The following is a 22,946-nucleotide window of genomic DNA, read 5'->3' on the forward strand; positions in this document are numbered from 1 at the left end:
CCGGGAGCCAGCCCGCTGCCCGACGGCCCAGGGGCACGGCCACGCGTGCCCGACCACGGCCGGGGCTCAGTGGCCGGAATGGGCAGCTGCGGTGTATTTTCTGCAGGGTATTTGCTCGTTTTCCCTTGCCCTTACGCAAACCAGTTGTGTTTCTGGACTATCTTTGTGCCAGCTTGTGTTTAGGGCTTACTCAGTGTGCGTGAAGGGAGACTGGGACATCCCCTGTGTCCTTGAGGTGTGCAGACACTGAGGAACCAGTGACTGCCATCCCATCCCACAGGGCTTCCCCGAGGCTGAGCCCCAACCCTGTACACCCCATGATTTATGCCACAGTGAGGGCGATGTCTGCCACCTTCATTTCTGTTTTGTCATTTCTACATTTGTCATTAAAACACAAGTAGAAAATGACACCCAGAGGGGAAGAGATGAGCTCTGTCAAGGAAACCTGATGAGCATGCCGGTCTGATGACTTTCACTTCCCTAGCAGGTAGCTACCTTTATTAAGCCATGGCAGGTACATTTGATCTCTGGAGTTTTTCCAGCTACACAGAGTTCTGTGGGGTACGGGAAGTGCCCTCCATCATCCAGCGGTTGTGCTGGGCATCACCTGGAGTCAGGTTTCAGTAACAAGTCTGCTCTCAGTGACAAGGTTTCTACAAACTTGTCAGGCTTGGACTGAAAGAGGCAAGAGAAGTTGTGGCAATTTTTTTGTCCTTTTTAACCATATCAAGTCCATACACCTACTGCTGCCCCAGGCTCAGTCTCTGAGCATTCATCTGCAATCAGTCAAACAATCCCCAGTGCCAAAAAAAATTTACACTTTTTGACTCCAAAATTAATTGCTATTCAGAAAGGAACAAGGTAGGGAGGGATGCAAGGCTGTGCCAATCCGTCTCACTACCTCCCCAACACCAACAAGACCCTGGGCACTGAACACGGCAAAATTTGGCCATGGCCAGTTTCCTGGGCGGTTATTTCAGGGCTGGCAGCTTCAGGGGGATGCCACCTGAGGGACAAAGTGCTTCTCCATCCCCTGCTCCCCCCAGCCAATGCCAGCCCCATCCCATTATTGCACCTCCCTGCAGCCTAGTGCTTTCCTCTCTGAAGTCAAAGCATGCAACCTGCAGTGACAGGGCTGATGAACCCATTATAAAGGACTAATACAATACGTGGGTTTAACTCATCAGACCACACTTACACTTCAGCTTTAATTTAGACAACTCCTGGAACTGTTGTCAGTCACAGCTGAACTATTTATCATTTGAAGTGGATAAAGGAAAGGGAGCTCTGAAAATAACCAGGACTGGCCCAACCAGTCACCACATCCCCACTCCCACATGCTGCAGCCTCTCCTGCACTGCAAACACGTGCCTGCATGAGGCTGTTCAGCATCTGCTGAAGCCTTCCCAGCTGATTTTGGGGTTTTCCCTCCTTCTTTCACCCTGTTGCTGCTGGTAGAGGTTTGAGACCACAGCTGCCATCAACCAGCACCCCCTACCAGTGCTTGAGGACACCAGCTCAGACTTGAGCATCAGCAAAGGGTAAATGCATAAAACCCCATATCTGCTGGAAACCAGACTGAAAAGCTGCGTGTGACCTCATTATTTAGTGGCCACGTGTGGTGACATAACCAAGGGCCAAACCCAGTGTCAAACCTAAGTCAGATTATGCTCTGTAATATCCAATATCTTCAGATTCTCCCATCCTGTGCATTTTCAAGGCCTCTTTCCCTTTCCTTTGTACCTTTTCCCAAAATGCAGCTGACAGCAATGATGGGCTGAGAATGCTGGGAACACTGGAAGTGGAACTGCTGCACTGTGGGGAACCCAGCATGAGGTCAGGCAGGGACTTGAGAACAGTGTAACAAAGGTAAAAGTAGAAGAGAGTGGAATGTTCCTCACTGCATTTCAAGGAGGCTTATGGTTACTGCTTCCTGAGCTTATGACAGTGCTAGTCTGGGGGCACCTGGGCAAAAACCACTCCAAATTTCATCAGCCATGATTACAGCCTCCACCATGGTACAGCACAGTATAGAATGCAGAGGCACAGGGAATTGCTCTCGAATTTCAGGATGCAAATGGTTAATATCGCCCAACAAAAGCCATTCTCATTTTAAGGACTCAATGAATAAAGGGGGTTAAAATAACTTAAACTGAAATCTTGTTCTCCTGTAGTGATCCAGGCTGCTGTTAAAAAAGTGTAGAGGAGGACAAATTTTTCTTTACAAGGGAAAACAATAGTTCTGATACTGCAGAAAAACTTGTAGAACTTCCTCTCTATAGGAAGGAAATTCTTCTCAGGCTTTGTTGGCACTGTCCCTACACTCTCTTCACTCAGCAGCTTTGTCCTTGGGCCCACACTGGTAGAGGGGACATCCAAGAGGACCCCAGCAAAGGGCATCATCACCCACCCCTGCTTATCCCTCAGTGCCCAGGCTGGGCAAGGGGCCCCTGCCCCCCATGAACCACAGGGGCTCAGACCAGGGCAGTGATTCATTTTATTGCACAGAGTGGAATAAAAAGCTATTTTAAGATTTTTATATGCCTTCAAATAATGTTCTCATTGCTGTAGCTACCCAGCATAAACTAAATAAAAGCTCTGTAATCTCTAAAACACAGTACTTTTTTTCCAAAAGCATGGAAGTGGGGAGGGAAGAATGTACAAACCAAAACAAGCGGGTATATTTCTTGTGGGATCTGCACTACAGAAGAAATGCAAAGCAAGTCTCCCTCTCCCTAGAGGGTCTTTTTTCAAGAGGGAGAATAATAATAATGTAGTAATAATAAGCACTTATATAGCGCTTTACATTTTCAAAGCGCTGTGTAAACATCAACTAATGGGACACAGTAGAATAAGTAGTGTCTAAAATGAGTTTATGTACTGCATTATATTTTTCTACAAAGTGGCTGGGGCTGTTTTTAAAATTAAATTCCCCCACATATTGATACTTGTGCAAATGAATCTCCTTTAAAGAAGCGCAACAAAAAGCATTTTTTTCATTAGTTACACTCCACAACCTTCCTATTTCCAGGTTTTGTCTCAAAGCAAATTGTTTAGACAGTTTCACAGATGTAAAACGCACTTTGTTTAATAAGAATAGATCTGCTAACGAACGCCGTAGGACGATATATCAATACGTTTACAGGCACATGCCAGTGTTTTCCAAGAGAAAGTCACATACAAGATACGAAATATTTCATCCAAGAAAGTTTTCATGAGAGAAACTAAGAAATACAGAGAGCTGGTACTATTGCTGCCTTGTGGATAGAAGAGCAGGGCAATCAGCACCTTCTCAGTTATAGATTGCCCAGCAAGGAAAAAAGTCCCTATACTGGAGCTAGAAAGCAAGCATCACTTTCAGTTTTAGAGAACAGAATTAAGACGAAAAACATCTTCTGTAATAGGGGAGAATGAAACAAACACAAAGCAAACCCAAATATTATGATCTGAACTATAATACTGGTGTTACATTTTGCTTTTACCTATCCAGCATCTCGCAGTATTTAATAAATTCACTCTAGTCTCCAAGGGACAAATGTTATATCCTCTTTGCATACAACCAAGATGGAAAATATTGAGAGAGAGGGGGGAGAGGAAAAAAATTAAGCAGCACGCGCTTATTATTCCAGGAGCCATGGCAGAGGCAGAAGAGAAGGCAGGAGGAGAGAAATCTGATTCTGAGTCTCTTCTAACAGCCTGGAGTACCTTACTATTTTGAAAACTTTTCATTCTTTATTATCAATAATTTGCTTTATAGCAAACCCAGGTGCTTCTGTGGGGAACCACAGCCCAGCGTGCTGCGGCATGTAAGCACAGAATGAAAAGGCTGCACACGACTGAAGAGATCGAGGAATGGTTTGGGTTTTTTCTCATATTCTCCAGCCAGGAATCAAACGCCAGTCAAAAATGGCATGCTGAATATATCTACCTTTAGGCATGCGCTTAACTGTAAGTATATGAGTAATCCCAGCGGTTCCAGTTTTGGGGATTTTAATAGTTGTATGGTTTTCATAACTACAGGAAAAACCCTTTCCAACAAACTGCCAGTGTGACTCCCTGTTGTACTACACCACAATTACTGGAACATATTTGGTATTTCTCAAGAGGTTCAGATAATGAAGAATCCTCCAAATTTTCTATTAGCCCAAACTTAGGAATTCTGCATCAGGGAGTTAACAGCAGAACAGACAATGTATGTTAGGTATTGCAAAAGAAAGAGAAAGAGAGACGGAAATACTTTAAAAAAAAAAAAAAGCTTTAAATTTTATAAATAAGGTTGTTTGAGAGCCCAGAGTGCAGCCGAATCAATGCTACTGCACAAGCATGCAGTTAAAGATCTTACTCTCCTGTATTCCTTCATACAAAACAAATTTTCTTCATATTTTCACACCACAATGTTGTCCCAAATCTGAACAAGAGTAATAATAAATAGGAAAACACACAAGAAAACAGCCTATTTTATTCTTTGATTGGTTTAACATTGAATCACAAGCTTCTACTAAACCCCCACATCATTAGTTACACTTACAAGGAAATGTTTTTTAAAAGCAAGGAAAGGTACAATGTTGTGGTTGCTTTGGGGTTTTTGTTTGTTGGTTTTTCTTCCTGGCAGACAGCCAATTCTTTTACTTCATGTGACTAAAAATAAGCAAACAAGGGAGGAGGAAAAAAAAAAAAAGTCCCTTCCTAGCAGGGAAAGCCATCGAAATTTGCCACTTCAGAAATAATCTGAACACAAACAAGCACAAGGCACTGCTGCAACACTAAAGGCCAGGCTGGCCACCAGCTGGGTGGGCCCAAGGACACTGGGTGATTTGGGCAGCACAGGCTTTGTCCTTTGCAAAGTCACTGTGACGTTACGAGCCCAGGATCGTGAGCCAGCCCAGGCAGGGCGTTATGGGACATGGTGCTACTGGAGTCAACCACAGCCAAAATTTGCCCATAAGAAAACAGACCGTATAAAGTAGCCAAAAGAGCTGGGATTTACCATCATATCTCCTGTTATCCAAGCACAGGAGAGACAGATCAGCCTCTGCCAAAGGGCCAGCTGGCATTTAAGTGCCAGGATTAGCAGGAGCACCCACTTGGTGGAGCGGGCCCCACGGTGACACAGCCTATGGTGTAAGCTAAAAGCAGAATAACAAATCTTCCTTTCCCTTGAGATACGTAACCTAATTTCTTAGTGGCATTATTTCTACTAAGTTAAAATAGAGGAGAAAATTGTTCTCCAGCAGTGCTGCCTTGCACAAGGCTGCTGCCAGCAACTCTCACTGCTCCTGTGCTGGTGGAAGACGCCAACCAAGCTCTGATCTCTGGGTGTCTTCCCTCTTCCTCACAGGACAAGGTCCCTCCCTCTCTGCTTTGCAATGCTTTCAAAGCACAGCTCCCTACTTGGTTGGGAATCTCATCCAGAGAGGGATGAGGAGCAGCACCCAGCCAATGCAGTGGGACAGCACAGAGCACTCCACAGCAACACATGATTCTCCCAAGAACAGCAGAGAGCAGCAAGCACAACTTGAGTCTGTACTTCATCACTTTCAGTGAACTTCCTCGGGCTGTGCTCGTGTGGGTTTGTATCCTGTGCTTCACTACGGATTTGAGCATTTGCTTCAACAGCCATCATTTCTTGGCCACATCTTCAGAGGTTTAGTGACCTGCCCATCAGCCCACTGCACATACAGGTGCACAACCATTTTCCACCTAAGGGGCCACATCCAGCCTCCCCAGCTGAGGTTCTTTTCAGAAAGGTTTGACCCAAACCAATGGCACCCAAACACTGTCAAGAAGGATTGCCCTGCCCTGCACCAACACACACCAGACCCATATGTGGCCACCAGAGAGCTACAGGGTTACTTCTCTGATGGGCTAATGGGTAAAATCAGCTCCCAAAAGTCCTTTGCTAGGTAGGCAGCAGGACAAGGAGCCAGAAACAGAGGGGGAGCTAACCCTATCAGATCAGCCCCCAACCCATTGTGAGGAACTATGCCAGGCAGCCAGTTTCATTGTGAGCATAAGGTAATGGCAGCCTCAAACCAACCAGGATTCATCTCCATGCTCCTTTCCAGAGCAGTGGGTTTAACACATTCCAATTTGTGAACTGCATTTAAGCCGGGGAGCGGGATGTGTTTTTCCAACATGGCAATATCAAATTAAGAAAATGTTCAGAAGAAAACAAACCTGTTGGGATGTGCCAATAAAAGAAAATTGAGTCAAGCCAACAGTAGACAGTAAGAAAGACAGAAGAGCAGATAAATTCTCTCTAATAAGAGCACAAACAGCCTTCAGCTTCCCAAAACAGCAGGAGATTTCACCATATCTCCTCCCTGCCACCGCCTCAGCAGGTCCCACCATGAGCTGAGCAGTGGCTGAAGCTGGACTCCAAGCTCACCACCCTGCAGGCAGGCCATGTCCTGCTCCATCCTCCCCTGCCTGCTTCCTTCCCTGCAGGCACAACCAGGGTTGTGGTTACACTCTCCGTAACTGCAAGGAGCAAACCCAAAGATTCAAAGGAGGAAAAAAACAGTAAAGAGGCTTCAACTTGGGAGGGAGATCTACCTGCAAGTATTTGCTCAAAGAAAAACACTCTAAAGCTACCAAACTCCATGGTAGGAGAGATGCTGTGGGAAGGGAAGCAAAGCTGCCAGAGGGACTCCACTGACATTTTCATGGCCTACAGATATAAGGAAGAAAAGAGAAGGCAGGCAGGTAGTGCCACAAGGTGAGTTATGCTCAATAATACCTTCATTTCAGACAGGTTTATTTCCTATTATTACTAATTTCCAGCTCCCTAATCGATACAAGCCCTCCAATCCCCTGGCAAAGGGCATCTGCCTCTGCCTGGCCAGGGCTACTGTAACTGCAGCAGCTGCTCTCCCCAGTACAGCCACACTAAACAGCCAGTTTCCCTGCCAGTCCTGCAGTTTTTTTTCCTTCAAACCATCATCATATGTCTATAAATTAAAAATCAAATTCTTGGAGTCTGTGTCAAGATAAGTTTTTATTAGGTGGTTTGCTAGGAGACAAGCATTTGGCACCCAGCACACCTGCTGCCCTCGGTGCTCGGACAAACACACGTGATGGAAGAGACCAGAGGATGTGCAGCCAGACAAGACACTATCTTCCAAAATAAAACCTGCAGAGCTAATATTGCATTTTCTAAAGATTCATTTAGAGGGAGTTTTCCAACAGCACTCTGAGAGATAACACAAAGAAACAATTTTGCTTCTTTTTTCCTCAACACTGTGGGACAGAAAGGTTTGGGCAGCCCCAGCTCTGGAAGCAGCCGGGACCTCCCAAGCCACTGAAGACAATTTCTCTACCTGCCTTTTTGTTTGCTCAGGTTTTGCACTGCGTTGGCTTTGCTCACGCCAATCAGACAGCAGCAGGTTTTAAGCCACCAGTCTGATGTCTTCAGCTGTGCCACTGACTGCTACGACACACAGAACATTTCTTGGATGGCCGTGTGTGGGGATACAAAAACCTCATTTACAACTTGGCATCTCGAGGAGGACAGGGTGGTACAGCAGCAGGTGACAAATTAAAAGCCCATTTTTCTATGTATTTTCTTTGGAGCCACATTTCGAATACAGACCCACTGGCAAGGAGGAAAAAAATCCTAGCTCAGACACTTCTTTATGGAAATATGCACTCGGTCCTTGGGAGAATTATGTCAGAGTAGCCGGCGAACCCCACTCGGGGGAGGATCTGCCTGCAGGACACCCACGTTCCCACCAGGGAAGTGGCACCATTCTGCCGATGGCAGGGGGGTTTGTCCCCCCGGGGCTCGGAGCAGCAGCTCCCGCTGCAGCCAGGGACACAGGGACACCCAGGGACACAGGGACAGCCGGCTGTGCAGCCTGGCAGCTCTGCAGGCAGGGCCCAGCAGCTCCCTGCTCCACAGCACCCTCAGAGTGCTGCAAACTAGGCACACCACAGCTCTCCCTGCCAGGCATCTCTCAGAGGTGGGGTTTTTTTTCAGACCCCCTCCTTTAAGTTCAGGCTTATTAATGAATTTACTTATATTGAGAAGAATGAAAACAGAAGCTCTCTGCTAAGCATTTGTTTAAGGCCAAAAATAGTAACCAAAATAAACCAAACGGGAGTTCTAAAACAAATCTCACTTATCTGTTATCAAGCAGGAAAGAAATTAGGAAAGAAAACACCCTTGAAATTAAGGGGATCGGATCAGTGGACTCATACAAGCATTAGGCAAGATTCAGTAAAAGATCCTAAGACAAGCACTCTGTTTCATTATAAAATGGCTCATAATACATTGTATCATACTCCTCAGGTATGCTCAGAATTAGACAAAAGTACTTCATGTTTAAAAAAAAATCTTTTCAAGGCTACAACTTTGTCACCCAGAGTTACCTATTACTTTCCCCACAAAGTATCACTGCCAAAAACACCATTTTTGCCATTTAAATCTAGCATAAACATAAATAAGGTGCAAATCACACATAGCCCTCCTTCTCTACTCCATCCCAGTATTTTTCAATACTCTGCCACATCCCACATGCCCTCTGGGGGAACAGTCTGGTCAGTAAAAGCAAAGAAATTATGAAGGGCAAGGCATGCCATTTTCCTAGAAATAAAGGAGGCCACGAGCAAATTACCCGATTGAAATGCATCCACAGAATTCAGCAATAAATAATATACAAGCTTGGCATTACTGTGTAATCCAGTATATCTTAACTCATGTGAGTAATCTAATGAAGCAACAGAAATCTGAGTAAGAGCTTGAATAAGTAAATTAAAACAAAGCTACATTTACCTATCAAGCAAAATAGCCAGAAGACTGCTGCTTTTTCCAGAGCAGCAGGCAGGCTAGTGCATCAGAAAAACTTCCTTGCATTTTGCAACCACGTTAGCTGGCCCAACAAAAGATACTTCCTATTTCTCTAGGCCTTCTCTTTCATTTACACATGAACACAGGGCATATATGTATTTGTGTGCATCCACATAATAAGTGCTGAAAGCTTACTTTTTCCAGTTACCACTGTGACCTCCTCTTCCCTCCAAAACCCTGAACAATTAGGAGTCCTCACAAGCCAAGTTCAGACACTGCCATGATCATAGAATAGTTGAAACTTCGAGAATTAATGACTGCAACCACAGCTGTCCTCAAATTTCTCTATATTAAACAGAAAACAACTGTAAAGCACAACAAATGCACTCCTTCAGACAGGAAAGCACTGTCACTGTCTAGTAAGAGCAAAAAAGCTATTTTGTTTAGGTGGTTTGCATATGTAGTGGGGTTTTTTCTGCTTATGCTTAATCATGCCCTTTTCCATGGAGCCGGAGCCATTTTTCAGATCCTTCTCTCAGTCTTTAAATTTAAAGTTAAAAATAATAAGGTAAGTCAACTTCTGTGCCAAAACTTTGCATCATGTCATGAGGCACCCTCCATACTCAAATGCCAGCAACAGATTTCCCACTTTCCCTATTTTATTTCTTTCTTTCTCTATTTAGAATTTCTGCTTCCCGAAGTATGAAGTTCACCCTTCTAGCACATGTTTTCTCTGTCTCTCTTTAGTTTTCCAGTTTTAAGGACAGGAGACTGAAAGGATGCAGAATCACAGGCAATTTCTCATGTAAATCTGTACCTGCTTACATTAACAGATGTTAAACACAACCCAGGTCTCTTGGGTTTCCTGCAGTGCCATTGAGGAGCTCCCACAGCCCTGCTGCATCTTCTGCACCTTGAACCTTGCCAGTGCTCTCCTAGAAATTCCCCCAGCAGCAATCTCAGAGAGCCAACAGAAAAAGCAGGAGGTGCTCTCTACAGCATTAGATGTGAAATGACCATTCCCATCAAGTCTCTTTGCTTCTATTGCTCTTTCAATTGCAGTGCAAGAAACAAGAATAAAATCCAATCCTCACCAAGGCCAATAAGAAACACTACCACAAAAACAAGACAGAGGCTTCACCCTGCAGCTGCCAGAAGCCTAAGGCTACTCACAGTCCTCTAACATCAATAGGAATCTCAATTAACAGCATTAGTTCTCCAGCAGATTCAGAGAGTTTAGACTTACATTTAAACATGCAACCCAGCTCCAATTACCACAAGAAGAAAAACTTTACTCACTCTAAAGACAGCAAAAACAGGTCCTAGATGCTCACTCCACAACAGACTTCATCTGTGAACTGCACCAAACACTCTCCTTGCAAAGTGAACCTACCTTTATTAACCGTGTCTTCATTATCACCCAGTTGCCCACCATGTGAAGCAAGTTCCGGCAATCACCAGGTAGAGCCTGGCTAATCTGCCTCAGTGGTAACCCAGAAAAATCCCCACGAGGTTCAGGTGAGGATTATTAAGAAATAACCAGAGCTGCCAATTTAAGTACCAGTCCTGTTGGAGGTTGCCTGGACCCTCACCCCCAACTCTAAATTACCTGTAGGCAAACACTATGTAAACCCAGTAACAGCTTTTGTGAGTCCAATCGATTGAGTGGTTAAACTTGTACAGTCAGCAGGCAACCAAGGGAGGCATATATTTTAATGGTAGATGTGGAAACAAAGGAATTTTGATTAGCCTTGGGACTGGAGGGGGTAAAAATACTGGTTTAGGATTTTCCCAGGATATGCATATTAAGAACTTGTCTTTTTGCCCTCTGTGTAATTTTTTTAATATTTGGAAAGCAGAATTAGGCCACATTTGACCAAACCTCCAGAGCCTAACAGAGCCAACAGAGACTGGAGCACAGCGACTTGTTAACTCTTGTACTTTTACTCATAACGGGATTTCACTAGTGAGCAAGACATTTTCTGCAGTGCTATCAGAGACTTAAACAAACTGTTTCTCTACAAACAGGGACCTTTCCCTCTGCTTCACTTTAAAACCTGAATGCATTGTTTACATTCTCTAATATGAACTAGAAATAACTTGTGCGTAAAGAAACTCCAACTGTTACACTTCTGAAGCAGCCTTCGTTATCAGTGCCAGACTCAAGGAGAACACAACTGCGGGTGATGCTACAAAGAGAGACGAGATCAACCCCACTAGAAATTGCCCTGGAGAACAAGCAGGTAGGGTGGGTTTAAATGAGATCACGACTGAGATTATTTCACCCCCAGCATACCCAAGCGAGCCCTTCAGGTCTCCTGAGTGGCCTTTATCCAGCAAAGGAAACACTTCTCTGCCACAAAGGCTGCCTTACATTTGTACTTGCCACTCCGCTGCGGTAGCAATAAGTTCTTTACTGTTTGTTCAGCTCTTGAAAGTCCTGTAAAGCATTCACCATTCACCTGTCACACTGCACAAACTGAGCCCTTTGAAATGAAAATCTAAAAGTAAATGTGTTAGTCAACGGCTGCTGCTGCAACAACAAGCGAGCCCGACACCAGCTCGAGCCTTCAGGCAGGTAATTCACTTCAACAAGAGACCAGCGAACAACAGTATGTTTTATTTAATTAGGATGAACAGAAGAGATAAACCTCACAGCAGGGCGGGTAATGACAACATTTCAAAAATAATTCGTGCCCAGGTAACAAAAGGGCAAATTTCAATTACATAAAAAAGCTAAAAAGTTGACTTAATACATCCAAGAGGGGAGAGGGAAAAAAATTAATAATTGTACTGCATATGATTAACAAGTGGCATTTACAAGCTCTGCAAATTGGTCTTTCTATTGCCTAACCTGTGGCTAGAAGGGGAAAGGTTTTCTTTCTAAGCAAATGCAAACAATATAATGAAGCTACTTATCGCTAGATTCAGATGGGTATTGCAGTGCTATCCGAGGTAAGTTGTACCGTGGAAAGCTGATGCCATACACCAATTCACTGTACCACAACGAGATTTCTGAGCCCGTTCCAAATGGCATCACCCAGTTTCCAACTCCATCGGGTCCCTTTGTTTGTACTTTAGAAAACAAACCCTTGCAATAGGTCGAAGCCCGAACCTCCTGTAGCTGGAAATGTCACAAGAGACCATTTAGTCTCTGCACGTCCTTCTCCCCAGAATAATGCAACTCTGATAAGCCACCATAACTCACTGCTGCGAATATATATACTCTAGGTGTTGTCAAGAAGATGTAGTACTTAAAACTCACATCACCTTATTTGTCCAAGAGAACAAGGAACCAGCTTCTCTGCATTCACTAGTGGACATCAGGAAAGAAAATGCACAGGAATCTCCTTCTGGGCTCTAAAAGTATGTTGAATAAATGCACATGCTACAGAGAGCTCAGAGCTGGTCCTCACTTGGCTCCAGCTCCCTCAGGTCCGAGTCCACCAACACACCCCCCAGAGCCAGGCCCTTCCCTCCACCACCATTTGTCAGTCAGGATTTAGCAGGAGTCTGTAATAGGTTTTATATCAGTAGTATTTCATTACTCCAGCACATTTACCAGCATACAAGGGAACATAATAGCCATCCTTTTTCAGAGGCATTTACGGAGAATACTGATGGAGTGATGAAGGCCTGATGTAGGCAGTTTTGTAAGACAGTTCAATTATTGTAGGTAATTAATAATCTTTTGTGTAAAAGAATATTATAATACAGACGACGCATGAGACCAAAAAATAATTTCTTTTTCCAAAAAGATGTGGTTTGCATTTTTCAAACGTTGTAATCATCTAAAACTGATTTCACAAATTGGAATTAGGAAGCAAGATAAAATTAACCAGTTCAATAAAAATAGCTGAGTAAACAATTACGAGTGCATTTATCAAAATAGAAGTAAATATTAATTCTGCAGTATGAGAAAGTCTTGTCATTCACAGAGTCAGCAGGTGAGGCAGGGTTTTTAAAACGCTTTCTATAATAATTGATCACTGGATACCACCCTAAGCACTTGACTTAGTCAATTTAACCAAGCTCAAACCACTTACCCAGGTTTAACCCAGAAATTAATTTGGCACCAAACAATAGATAAAACCAAGCCAAAGCACCATCTATGATAAGACAATCTGTATTTACACAAGCTTAACGCATCTACAAAACATCATTTTTATATCCAATTCAGAGGATGGCATGAACATCTGCTTTCACTTCAAGACATTAATTTTCAATTATTGAAGAAAAACAAAATAAATCCTTACAAATTACTGGTAACTGTAGAATCTTTTGTTACCCTATTAGTTTATAATAGTAATTTAGAAATCCTACAATTAACGTCCTACAAGAGGTCTCTGATTATTTTCTTTGCACGTGTCATCTGAAGCAATTCAGCAGTAAATGATGTTCTTTAACTTGCACTGATTGTACACAAATATTTTTGAAGAAAAAAAATAGGAGGTATTCCTCAAGAGCCACTGCTGTTACATTATAGTTGTTCTTCTTCAATGGCTTTAGATGTAGCATAATTAAAAATATGATATTTCTATATTCTTCCCATTCAAATTTAAATCTTTTGCATTACCTTTCCCACTCTTTTCAATTTTTGGCCACGTTTATTCGTTATATTCACTGAGACCAATGGGAACAGGCCGCAATTAAAAGGTGTTTGCACACAGGCAGGAGTTTCAATCAGTAAAACCAGTTAAATACCACCCAGATCCCATCCAGGAAAGCATACCAGAGGGAGAGAAAGGCAGGAAAATGGGACTTGTGGAGTTCAAGGGAGAACGCTGCTAGGCTTGTAGCAAAATACACAGGCAAAAATTAAAAACTGCAGGCTAATCCCTGAAGGCAGTGCTCGGTGTACTGCATGGATTCAAACACTCTCAGGGCACCAGCCCCACAATGAAACACCAACATCTCCAATTATTCCTAATCCCCCAAAAGCTACACTTGATAAAGAACAATCAAGAGCGTAATCTTATTTGATATGAGTTTTATCAATTTTAGCTGCTGCTTTTACTGTATCAATAAAATTCCACAGAAACTTGAATGAACTGTAAAATTAAAGGATAATCGCACGAGTCTCTTGTATTTGGCAATTATGATTATACTTGTCAAAATTTAATTTGTAGAATGTACTGTTCCAGTACCTTCAGGTTCTTCTCTATCAACTGGGAAAAAAGGAAAATTATATCTTTAAGACAAGTATGAAAGACATTGTTACTTCCACAGTCAACTCTGTAACTGAGCTCCGACATTGTATAATTGACTTTGCAAGCAGAACAACAGCAATATAACAAAGAAAATGTCAGTGTTTTCACAGCGCTAATCTATAGCACTAGGAGGGCCTCCTGCTGTCAGCCAGAGCTGACAATACAATAGCTTTCAAAGGGATATTACCATCACGCTTTTATTCTTGACATCAATCAAGACAAAGAGAATCCTTTTCAAAAGACATTCAAAATCAAACCTTTGTATGAGCAGATAGGTAAAACAGCATTCCTTTAAAGAAGATCATTCATAGCAATCAACTAATTGGAACTCAGCAAATGGTTGAAGTATTTTTATTTACTTTGCAGATAACGAAGTAATGAGCAACCCCCCTTTTCTCTTCTTGACTGACACAAATGAGGCAGGTAGGGTGTGAATCAAAAGTTTCTATCAGCATTTTTTGCCAACAGAAAGCAAAAAAATATGACAGCAATTCTGCAACTTCAAGTAGGATAACAAATCTAGAGTTAATTAGTGCATTCTTTTGCAAAACAGTTTCATTACCAACTAGCACGTTTATGCACAAAATACCCCTGCAAGCTGACAGCAATTTGCAGAACTGTCAAATTCAGCAGCCAAAGAGCATCTGATGCTTAAAACCTTGTGCCAATGGGAGCCCAGTCCCCAGGAACGGCAGTCCAGTAATGCCTCAATTACAATTACATGGGACTGGAAACCTACGGGTTGCCATTCCCAGCACTGCACCTCACAGAACCACCTCCAAGTTGTAGCATGAGAAGCTACAGTTTGACCAAGGGGAAGGAGGAAGACCTGCCTTCCTCAGCCCCCCCAGTGGCTTGGGTGCCCCCTGCTCCCTACAGCAGCCAGCATGAACAAACTTTTAAGGACACTGGTATTGATATCAGTCCCCATCACTTGTACTGGGAGACAGGCAGTGTGCTTTGACATTCACAACTCTGTAATGGTTCTGGTGTTCAGGACCACGTGGTTTTAACAACACTGAGTAAGGTACAACTCTTCCTTACAGAGAACTGAAAAAGCTCTCAACAGCTGAGGTTACTGGCAGCAGGGCAAGAGTCTGTACTGAGGAAAATTACTTTCGTGGGCTTTGTCTGTGATGTGAAGTAAAGCTTCAGAAGAGGCCAGTGTTTTACTCCATCATTGCTACCACCACACTGTCTCCATAGCGTTTATTTTGTAAACCAATAAAGACTCACCCCCTTGCACTTTTATTCCATCCTCATTGATCTGAAACCACCTTCCTTTAAGCCAAGTAGAACTTTGTCCCCAACCACCAGCTTTGAGGTTAATATCTTCAGGTTTGCACAAATTAATGGTCAAAACAAATCAGTGTATTGTATTGCAAATCACAAATCCCATGTCAGGGGGAAGCCCAGGGCTACTGCTGGAGTTACAGCTGCAGGAATTACTGCAAGTTTCTAAATCAGGCTGAATGTGAGGCCTGATAATACAGCACGGGGGCCACCTGACCTGCAGCTGTGCTGGCATCCAGTTTGGGTTTGCCATCACTTCATTTTCAATAACACTGCATCTAAGAGTTGTCAACGTTCGATACTTCTGTCAAAGTCAGTCACTTCATTAAAGTCAGCATCGCTCCCACTTAATGTGCAGGCAACTTGCCTCTTGCATGCAGAATAATCCCTTTCATCACAGGCACAGACTGATCCTATTTTAGTGCATAATCTTTCTGAATGAAAAAGGATACACAGATCTCAGTGGTGGTTAATAAATAGCAAAGCTGCTACACAAAGTGAAATAAATACACGAAAAAGAGAAAAACGGTAAATTATTTTAAGTCCTAAATGCTACACATACATCCACATAATTTATGCTTGTTTTCTTCTCAGTTGAATTGGGAAACCTGTGACCTCAGAGTGCCTTTATTTATTACATCTCAATTATTTCCATGGAAACGTGTACTGTGGCAATCTACTGGGCTGGCAGCTCCCTAGACCACAAAATGTATACAACGGACTTTTTAAAAGCAGAAGATATGGATGAATAGAAAGAAAGGCAGAATTTCTTTATCCTACGTGCACATATGAGCTGCCTCCTATTATCCAGAATTTCACCCAGATTCAGCTTATTCCTTAGACTCCCTGTTAGGCAGCTCATGCTAAGACCTGTAATTTACAGCCAGTTTATGCTGAAGGTGAAAATACATTTTTTTTTTTGTGCCTAGAGACTATAGAAATATTTAGAATCTTTAAAAACTGGGTTTTACCCAGCTCACTATTGCAAAGACCTTCTAGATATTTCTACATTACAGGGATAATGTTTCTCAGCTATGACTTGCCAGTAACCTACCTGCTTCAATTCAATAAAAGAGCTCTTATAAATAGTGGTCACTTCTGTATCAGAATTAGGGTCAAAATTTCATTATAAAGTGTCACTTGTGAGAGATACTACACTACTGCCTAAAAAGTAATGAGATAGAAAACAAACAACTAATAAATGGTAAATATCTAATGTTAAATGTCACAAGATGTCAAGGTTTACTAACTGAGCTTCTGGAGCAAACACCGTTTGCACTGGCATAGGACTATTTCCTGAATGTTAAATGTGACACTTTAGCACAGGAAAATATTTTAAACTCCAGAGGCCTGGCCACTAAATGTGATCCCCTCATCCAAGGGAAGTCACGACCCAAGGCCTGCTCCACTATTCTCAAACTGAGATTCTTTTAGTTTCAAACAAGGTATTTCAGAGCATCCCCTAGAAATAGCTCTAGCTCTGCCCTTTCTTCTGCCCACAGACTGTAACACTCATCTACCAATTACTGAAGTAGCTCCTTTAGCAGATTGTCCTGGATTGCAGAGGATCACAATGCCACGCTGCAAACCTGCCCCACAGCACAATGCTAAAAGGTTCCCTTAGTTGGTGGAAAAATGATTAAGGGGTTTATACAAAGATGAAGAACCGACTTTACGAAAACTTGATAAACATTTGAAGCACGTATGACTTATATTGCAGTGATCTGTTAAAGAATGGATATTTCACAAAATAGTATAAAATGGCCCTGGATGCGGTTTCAATTCGTTCTTTAGCTGGTCGATTAACTGCACGCTAATTTTGTCCATCCACAAGTTATTTAATTACATGCGCTTTGGACTTTTTGTTTCATCTTCTGGGCACCCGAAGTTCTGATCCTTTTGTGCTTCTTCAACAAAGCCTCCGGACCACTGAGTTTGCGACTTCTGCTTTGTGCAGAGGACAATAAAACCTTCCCCAACATCAGCTAACCTCCTCGTGGCTGGGAGCGAAAGGCTTCGGGAATCACGCCTTCCCTCTCGCACCCATTCACTTAAAAGTCAAAAAGCTGGCAAGGCGTGCAGTACGGCGCGGGGCTGGTCCCGGCCCTCCTTTTACGTTTCGCCAGCAGCTCTTTTCTTATGGACGTAAACAGGAGGTTTTAAACACCCCTTCAATGTGCACGGAGAAGAATACGCGCACTTTAATGTCTAACCTTTACTAATATAGCCGTTACTAAATTTGGCTATTGTTTCTTCAAGCCCAAGCAAGTTCTCAGCCCCTATCTATCAAATCGGGTTTAATTCTCCCCTTCTTTCACCATCCTTACGCGCATTGGACAGCGGGAGCAAACAGACGGCGCTACTATTCCCAATCATAAAGGAACATTAATTTCACGCTAACCGGCTAAAACACGAGTGAGCTCATTCCTCCCTTCCCCGGCCCGCTGATGCGCCACCGCACCCGAGCATCCCCGCGAAAACTTTCCTCCCTCCCCGCCTCAACGATGCCGCCGGCTTCTTTCATCAATTATCGCGACACGTGTCGCAGGCGACTCTCGGCCGACAGCGCGGTCCCCGCACAGCCCCGCAACGAGCGGCGGGAGGGCGGATGCTCCGCGCGGGGAGACGCCGTGGGTTCCGGGGGGGTCTCCGCCGCCACCGGCCCGTACCGGGGGGGGATTCGCAATCCCCGCCAAGCCGGGCCCCGGCCCTGATTGGCCGCGTCGCGGCGGCGGAGGCGGCGGCGGCTGCCCGGGGCCGGGCGGCGGCGGGGGCCGGCGGAGGATGCCTTACCTTTCACCGAGCGGGGCTTGGCTTGCTTCCTCCTGGACATGTCCGGGCGCCGGGGCTCGTCCTCCTCCTCCTCGTGTTCCTCCCGTCTCTGCCTTCCCTTCCTCTCCCTGCTTTCTCTCTCCCTCCCCCCCACCACCACCTCCAAACTTTGCGAGGCGAAGCGGCAGCAGCGGGATCGATTATTTGATTTTCTCACTTCTTTCGCCTGTTGCAATGCGGCAAGTTCAACTCCTCTTTCCACCCCCTCGGGCACCTTCCCCCGGGAGAAAAAAAAAATTTAAAAAAAAAAAAAGAAAGAAAAATCACAGGCGCAACAGTTGCAATTTTTTCTTCTTGTTTGTTTTTTTTTGTTTGTTTGGGTTTTTTTTTCCTTCCTTCCCCCCCCCCACTTGGATGTGGAAATTCTACCGATGTAAAGCGAGCCCGGCCCGCGCCCCCCACCCGCCTTTTTGTTCTCTTTAAAGTTTGCAGGCGCCCTGCGGCTCAGTCCGGCTCGCACTTTCGGAATAATAATAAAAAAAAAAAAAAAAAGGGAAAAAAAAAAAAAGCAGCAGAGCCCTGCGCGGGGTCCCTGGCTTTGGGGTGGGGGAGGGCGCGCGGCGAAAACTGAGTGTCTAAACCCACGAGGAGCTCCGGCCCCGGCAATCCGGGGCGCTCCGGGGGTGCGACCTTGTTGCGATTTTCCTAAATCCTCCCCCGTCCGCGCTCGGCCCCCTCCCTCCCTCTCTGCCCGGTCGCCCCCGGCTGCCTCTCCCTTCCTCGCCCCCGCCGCTGGCCGGGGAGGGCGACGAGTCCTTTTTTATGCTGTCGGCGGGGGCCGAGGGGCGGCCGCCCCGTGTCCCCGGCGCGGCGCGGGCCGTGCGCGGCGCGGAGCTGGAGCTGGGCGGGCGGGCGGGTGGGCTCCCCGCGGCCGGCCGCGCTCGCCGCCGCCTTCCCCTGCACGCACGCACTTCGCGGAACAAGGTAAGTGCTTCTTTGCATCGATGCCGGGGCCGCTAGCTGCCTCCATGGGTTATTCGCTGGAAGGTGGCACCGCTCCTGCCTTCATTGCTGCCGCTGCTGCCGCTGCTGCCCTGGGTTTTTATTTTCTTTAGCTCTCGCCAGCCTCCCTCTCTTTTCTTTGTCCTGGCTCCTTTTCCTCCTCCTGATCTTGCTGCTGGGGCTGCAGTGCAGACACACATAATAAAGCCAGGCTTGGCTGGAAATGTAGCTGAGTCCCAGCAGGAGGATGTGAGGAGTGGAGTCCCGGCGGGGGAGCGCTCTGATCCCGTAGGGAGCCCCGCGCAGCCTGCGCCGATCAGACGGAGAGAGAGCCAACAGCACCGAGCCATGGACGGCCCGGGAAATACAGCGGCCGCCCGCAAAACGCGGACTCGCCGCCGCGGACCGGACTCGCCGCCGCGCGGAGCGGCGCGGAGCCCCCGCCCCGCGGGGTCCGGTCCCGGTCCCGCACCGCGCAGCCCCCGCCAAGGCGGGCCGGGCCGGGCCGGGCCGCCCATGATCCGCACCGGGGCGGGGGCTCTGAAATATTCCCCCCGAGCGCGAACGGCTCAGCGGCCGCGGGAAATGTCGCGGGCGGTTTTTAACACACAGACACACACGCACACCCCCTCCGCTGGGCTGTTTGTGCGGAGCTGGGAGGGAGAGTTATTTACTCTGCCTCTCCCGAGGTGTTAAATTTAGCAGGAGCTGGAGTCGCCCGCGACTGGGAGGGTTTCTTCTAGAAAAATCCGAAGTGTTTTAAACTTGTCATCCCACGGAGCACTTGGTGCCAAGTTATGAATGAAATTACTCAAAATAAACGCTCCATGAGTTTCTTCTGCCACTTAGACGGGGTTGGTTGGTTTCACGGAGCCTTTACTGCTGTGTAGGAACGAGGTGCATCCAGCACTTCATTTACTGACTGAACCCCAAGAAACGTGCAAGGAACTGTCTCCAAACATCCTCTCCCCGCACGTGATGGGCCCGTGCTGTTGCGAGAGCCCGGACAATTGTATGTCTGGACATCAAAAGAGAAAGTGTCCTACATGGAAGGAATATGGGGTGAGTTTTGCTAAGATCCAGTGAAAATAGTCCTGGCAGAGGGGCCCCGGCCTGGCGCTGGACCCAGGCCCCAGGGGAGGATAGAGGGCTCTGCCCAGCCTGTGAGCTCAGATCAGACAGAGGGGTGCAGGGGGCTGTGTGAAGGCACTGCTCTCCTGCTTGTGATCTCCACCTGGAACATATCTTTCTCTTTTCTTCTTCCCACACACCAAAAGAAACCAAAACAACTCAGGAATGAGTTTGTCATTTGATTGAGTGAGTTCAGTATAGAACTGTAATGATTTTTCTTAATGCAGCATCACATTTGAATTGATGTTTAGTGGTGATTTTCTGGTTTCTTAAGGTTTGACAGAAACTATATGGTTTATTAATGTCATAATAAAGGTTTATGGTTCCCTCCTATTGTGTGATTCCAGATTACCACAATAGACTGGACAAACAGTAAAAAATGTTTCCTATAACACCACTATAATCAAGATACACTTCCTCCACCTCACTGCACTAGTAGCAAATTGGGGGTTCAGAAAGGCTAACCCAGGACAAGGATGAATTGCTAAAGAGCCCGTGGTCCCCATTCTGCTCCCAGTAAAAAATGGGGATAACTCTAGTTGATGGAGATTCACCACTACAAAAGCCATGTGATAACAGTTTCTATAAAGAAATAAAAAAGGCTGACAAGGAAAAAAAATATTGTGATATGGATATACTGAAAAACGCAGGATCAGGGTAAATTTGGGCAGTGTGACCCTAGATTCATATCCATTCAGCATCAGAGTTGGATCAGGAACTGAATTACTTCTGTATCCTTGTCTTATTGGAGAGGCTTAATCCCCAGGCTATCAAATTGTTTCTGTTCTCTCACTGGCCCAATGAATATTTAATTATTCTTACAAAGCAGAACAGCTTCAGCAGGACAGATTCTCATCCCAGAATGTGCTGGCGGTTGGGCACTCTCAGAGGAGTTCAGAGACCCAAATTCAAATCCCCGTGCAATCAGGCAAGGAGGGGATTTCAATCTTAGTTTTACACATTCCACTTGGCAAGTAATTCCCAAGACCCATTGCCACCCTGAGCCCCTTTGCCATCCAGCCCTCTGCTCTCACATTTTCTATACTTCTTTAAAATAATCTTAAAACACACAATTAAAATGAACCGTTTCTACAACTTTCCCCTCTTTTTAAAACTCATTAAGAAATCTATAAATTTTCTTTTTAATTTTTTTTTTACCTTTTCTCTTGCCAGAAGGCCAGTTAGAAGGTTTATTTGCAAGGCCCTATCTGGTTCAGAGCAAGATGAGGAGCCCTGGTCTGAGCATCCCCAACTCCTCCCATTAAACTAGTTCAAGTTCTCTCTCACAGCTGTCCTCAAAGCAGCAGCACCCTTGCAACCACTGCCTTCCATGCTGGCATCTGTTGGAAAAATATTCAGTTTATAGCTAAAGAAAGGGGGAAGGCGTGTTTGACAGAAAAAAATGAATCACATACATAAATCTGTCTTTAAATGTGGCACACACATATATAATTATTAATTCATCCCTCTCTATTATCTTCAAACCCAGCAATACACAGATTTCCTCCAGGCCCTGCTCTGTAAGTACATCTCTGCTCCACAGAGTTTTCCAACATGTGCCTAAATGCTTTGCTGCTCTATTGTCACAACACATCATTTGTGCATCTCCTCCAGATATATGTACAGGGAGTTTATGTGGTCCCAGAGCCACTCTTAAGCAAAGAAAGCCCCATAACCCTATTGAGCCCCCCAGAGAAATGCACAGTTCACCCATCCAGGCTCTCTTCCCAACACCAGAACTTAAACTCATATTGTTATTAAAACAGATACATTCCAAGAGCGCTAATAACAAGGGAAGACTTCACAGGCTTTATTAAAATATTTAAGGCAAATGACACCAGCCTGTGTGCTAATTTAATAAAAATACATTTAATAATTTAATTTCATTATGGTAATTTAAGAATGCAATAAAAATACATTTTGAATCTCTTATCAATCTTGTTCCCTCACAGATGCCTTTCCTTTTTATTCTGGGGAATTTCAATAAAAGCACAAAGCCAAGAGTGCCAGAGAGCAGAGCTGTTCTCTCCGGGAGAGAACCAAAAGCCCTCCTGCAGCTCCAAATGACGTCCGTGTCTCATCAGGTCGCTGGGGCAATTTGGATGCCGGATTCTCTGCTTGTAACCCCTTTTGGGAATGTCATTGTTCTATATTATACATGACACAGATCCTATACTATACACAACGCAGCTGCTGGTGAGAGGGAACCAGTCCTGAGATGCAGCGGAGCCCCCCGAGCTCAGCATGGCTTGTCTGAAGAGGGGATTTGCTGGTGGAGGCATCCGCCACCTCCTCCATCAAATTTCCCATCCCAGCCCCTTGAGGCTGACACAGAGGCACCAAATCCTGATCTGCAGGGACATGGTGGTCCCTGCCCCTCCACTTGCTGCCATGCTTCTCCTCAAAGGCACCAGCACTGGTATGAATGCACTCCCTTTTCTCAGGAAACCAGTACACACATTCACTTTTCATGCCAGAGAACTCAAGGTGATGATTTCATTTCACTCTGCTCTCTTCTGCCACATGCATGCACAGTGTACATAATTTTTAAAGTTTGATGACATTTTCAGGAAGATACTACCCATAGTAATAGTGACAATGAGATCTTTTCTCTTTGGAAAGTGGTTACACCATCCCGCTCTCTCGCGATATTATTCCATCCACACCAGACGGAGAGTGACTGGAATATTAGCTTGAGTTTTCCCAAAACAGTTGTGTATAAGGCAGAGAGCTGGCAAAAGAAAATGTTA

The 22,946-nt window shown here is 45.0% G+C and overlaps 1 protein-coding gene across 3 annotated transcripts in view; it reads right to left on the reverse strand.

Moving 5' to 3' along the window:
- Nucleotides 1-19,400, reverse strand: part of ZNF423 (zinc finger protein 423) — a 229,555-nt gene extending 210,155 nt beyond the window's left edge. For all 3 annotated transcript variants that reach the window (XR_007907447.1, XM_051805569.1, XM_051805568.1), the window contains exon 1: nt 18,085-19,400. Coding sequence is in view for 2 of the 3 variants with exons in the window: in XM_051805569.1 (XP_051661529.1) it covers nt 18,085-18,124 (40 nt within the window). In the remaining variant the exon portion in view is untranslated. The remainder of the gene's footprint in view (nt 1-18,084) is intronic.
- Nucleotides 19,401-22,946: the final 3,546 nt, after the last annotated feature.

Source organism: Manacus candei, unplaced genomic scaffold (assembly GCF_025592945.1).
Source record: "Manacus candei isolate 608988 ecotype Guabito, Panama unplaced genomic scaffold, ASM2559294v1 h1tg000065l, whole genome shotgun sequence".
NCBI lineage: Eukaryota > Metazoa > Chordata > Aves > Passeriformes > Pipridae > Manacus > Manacus candei.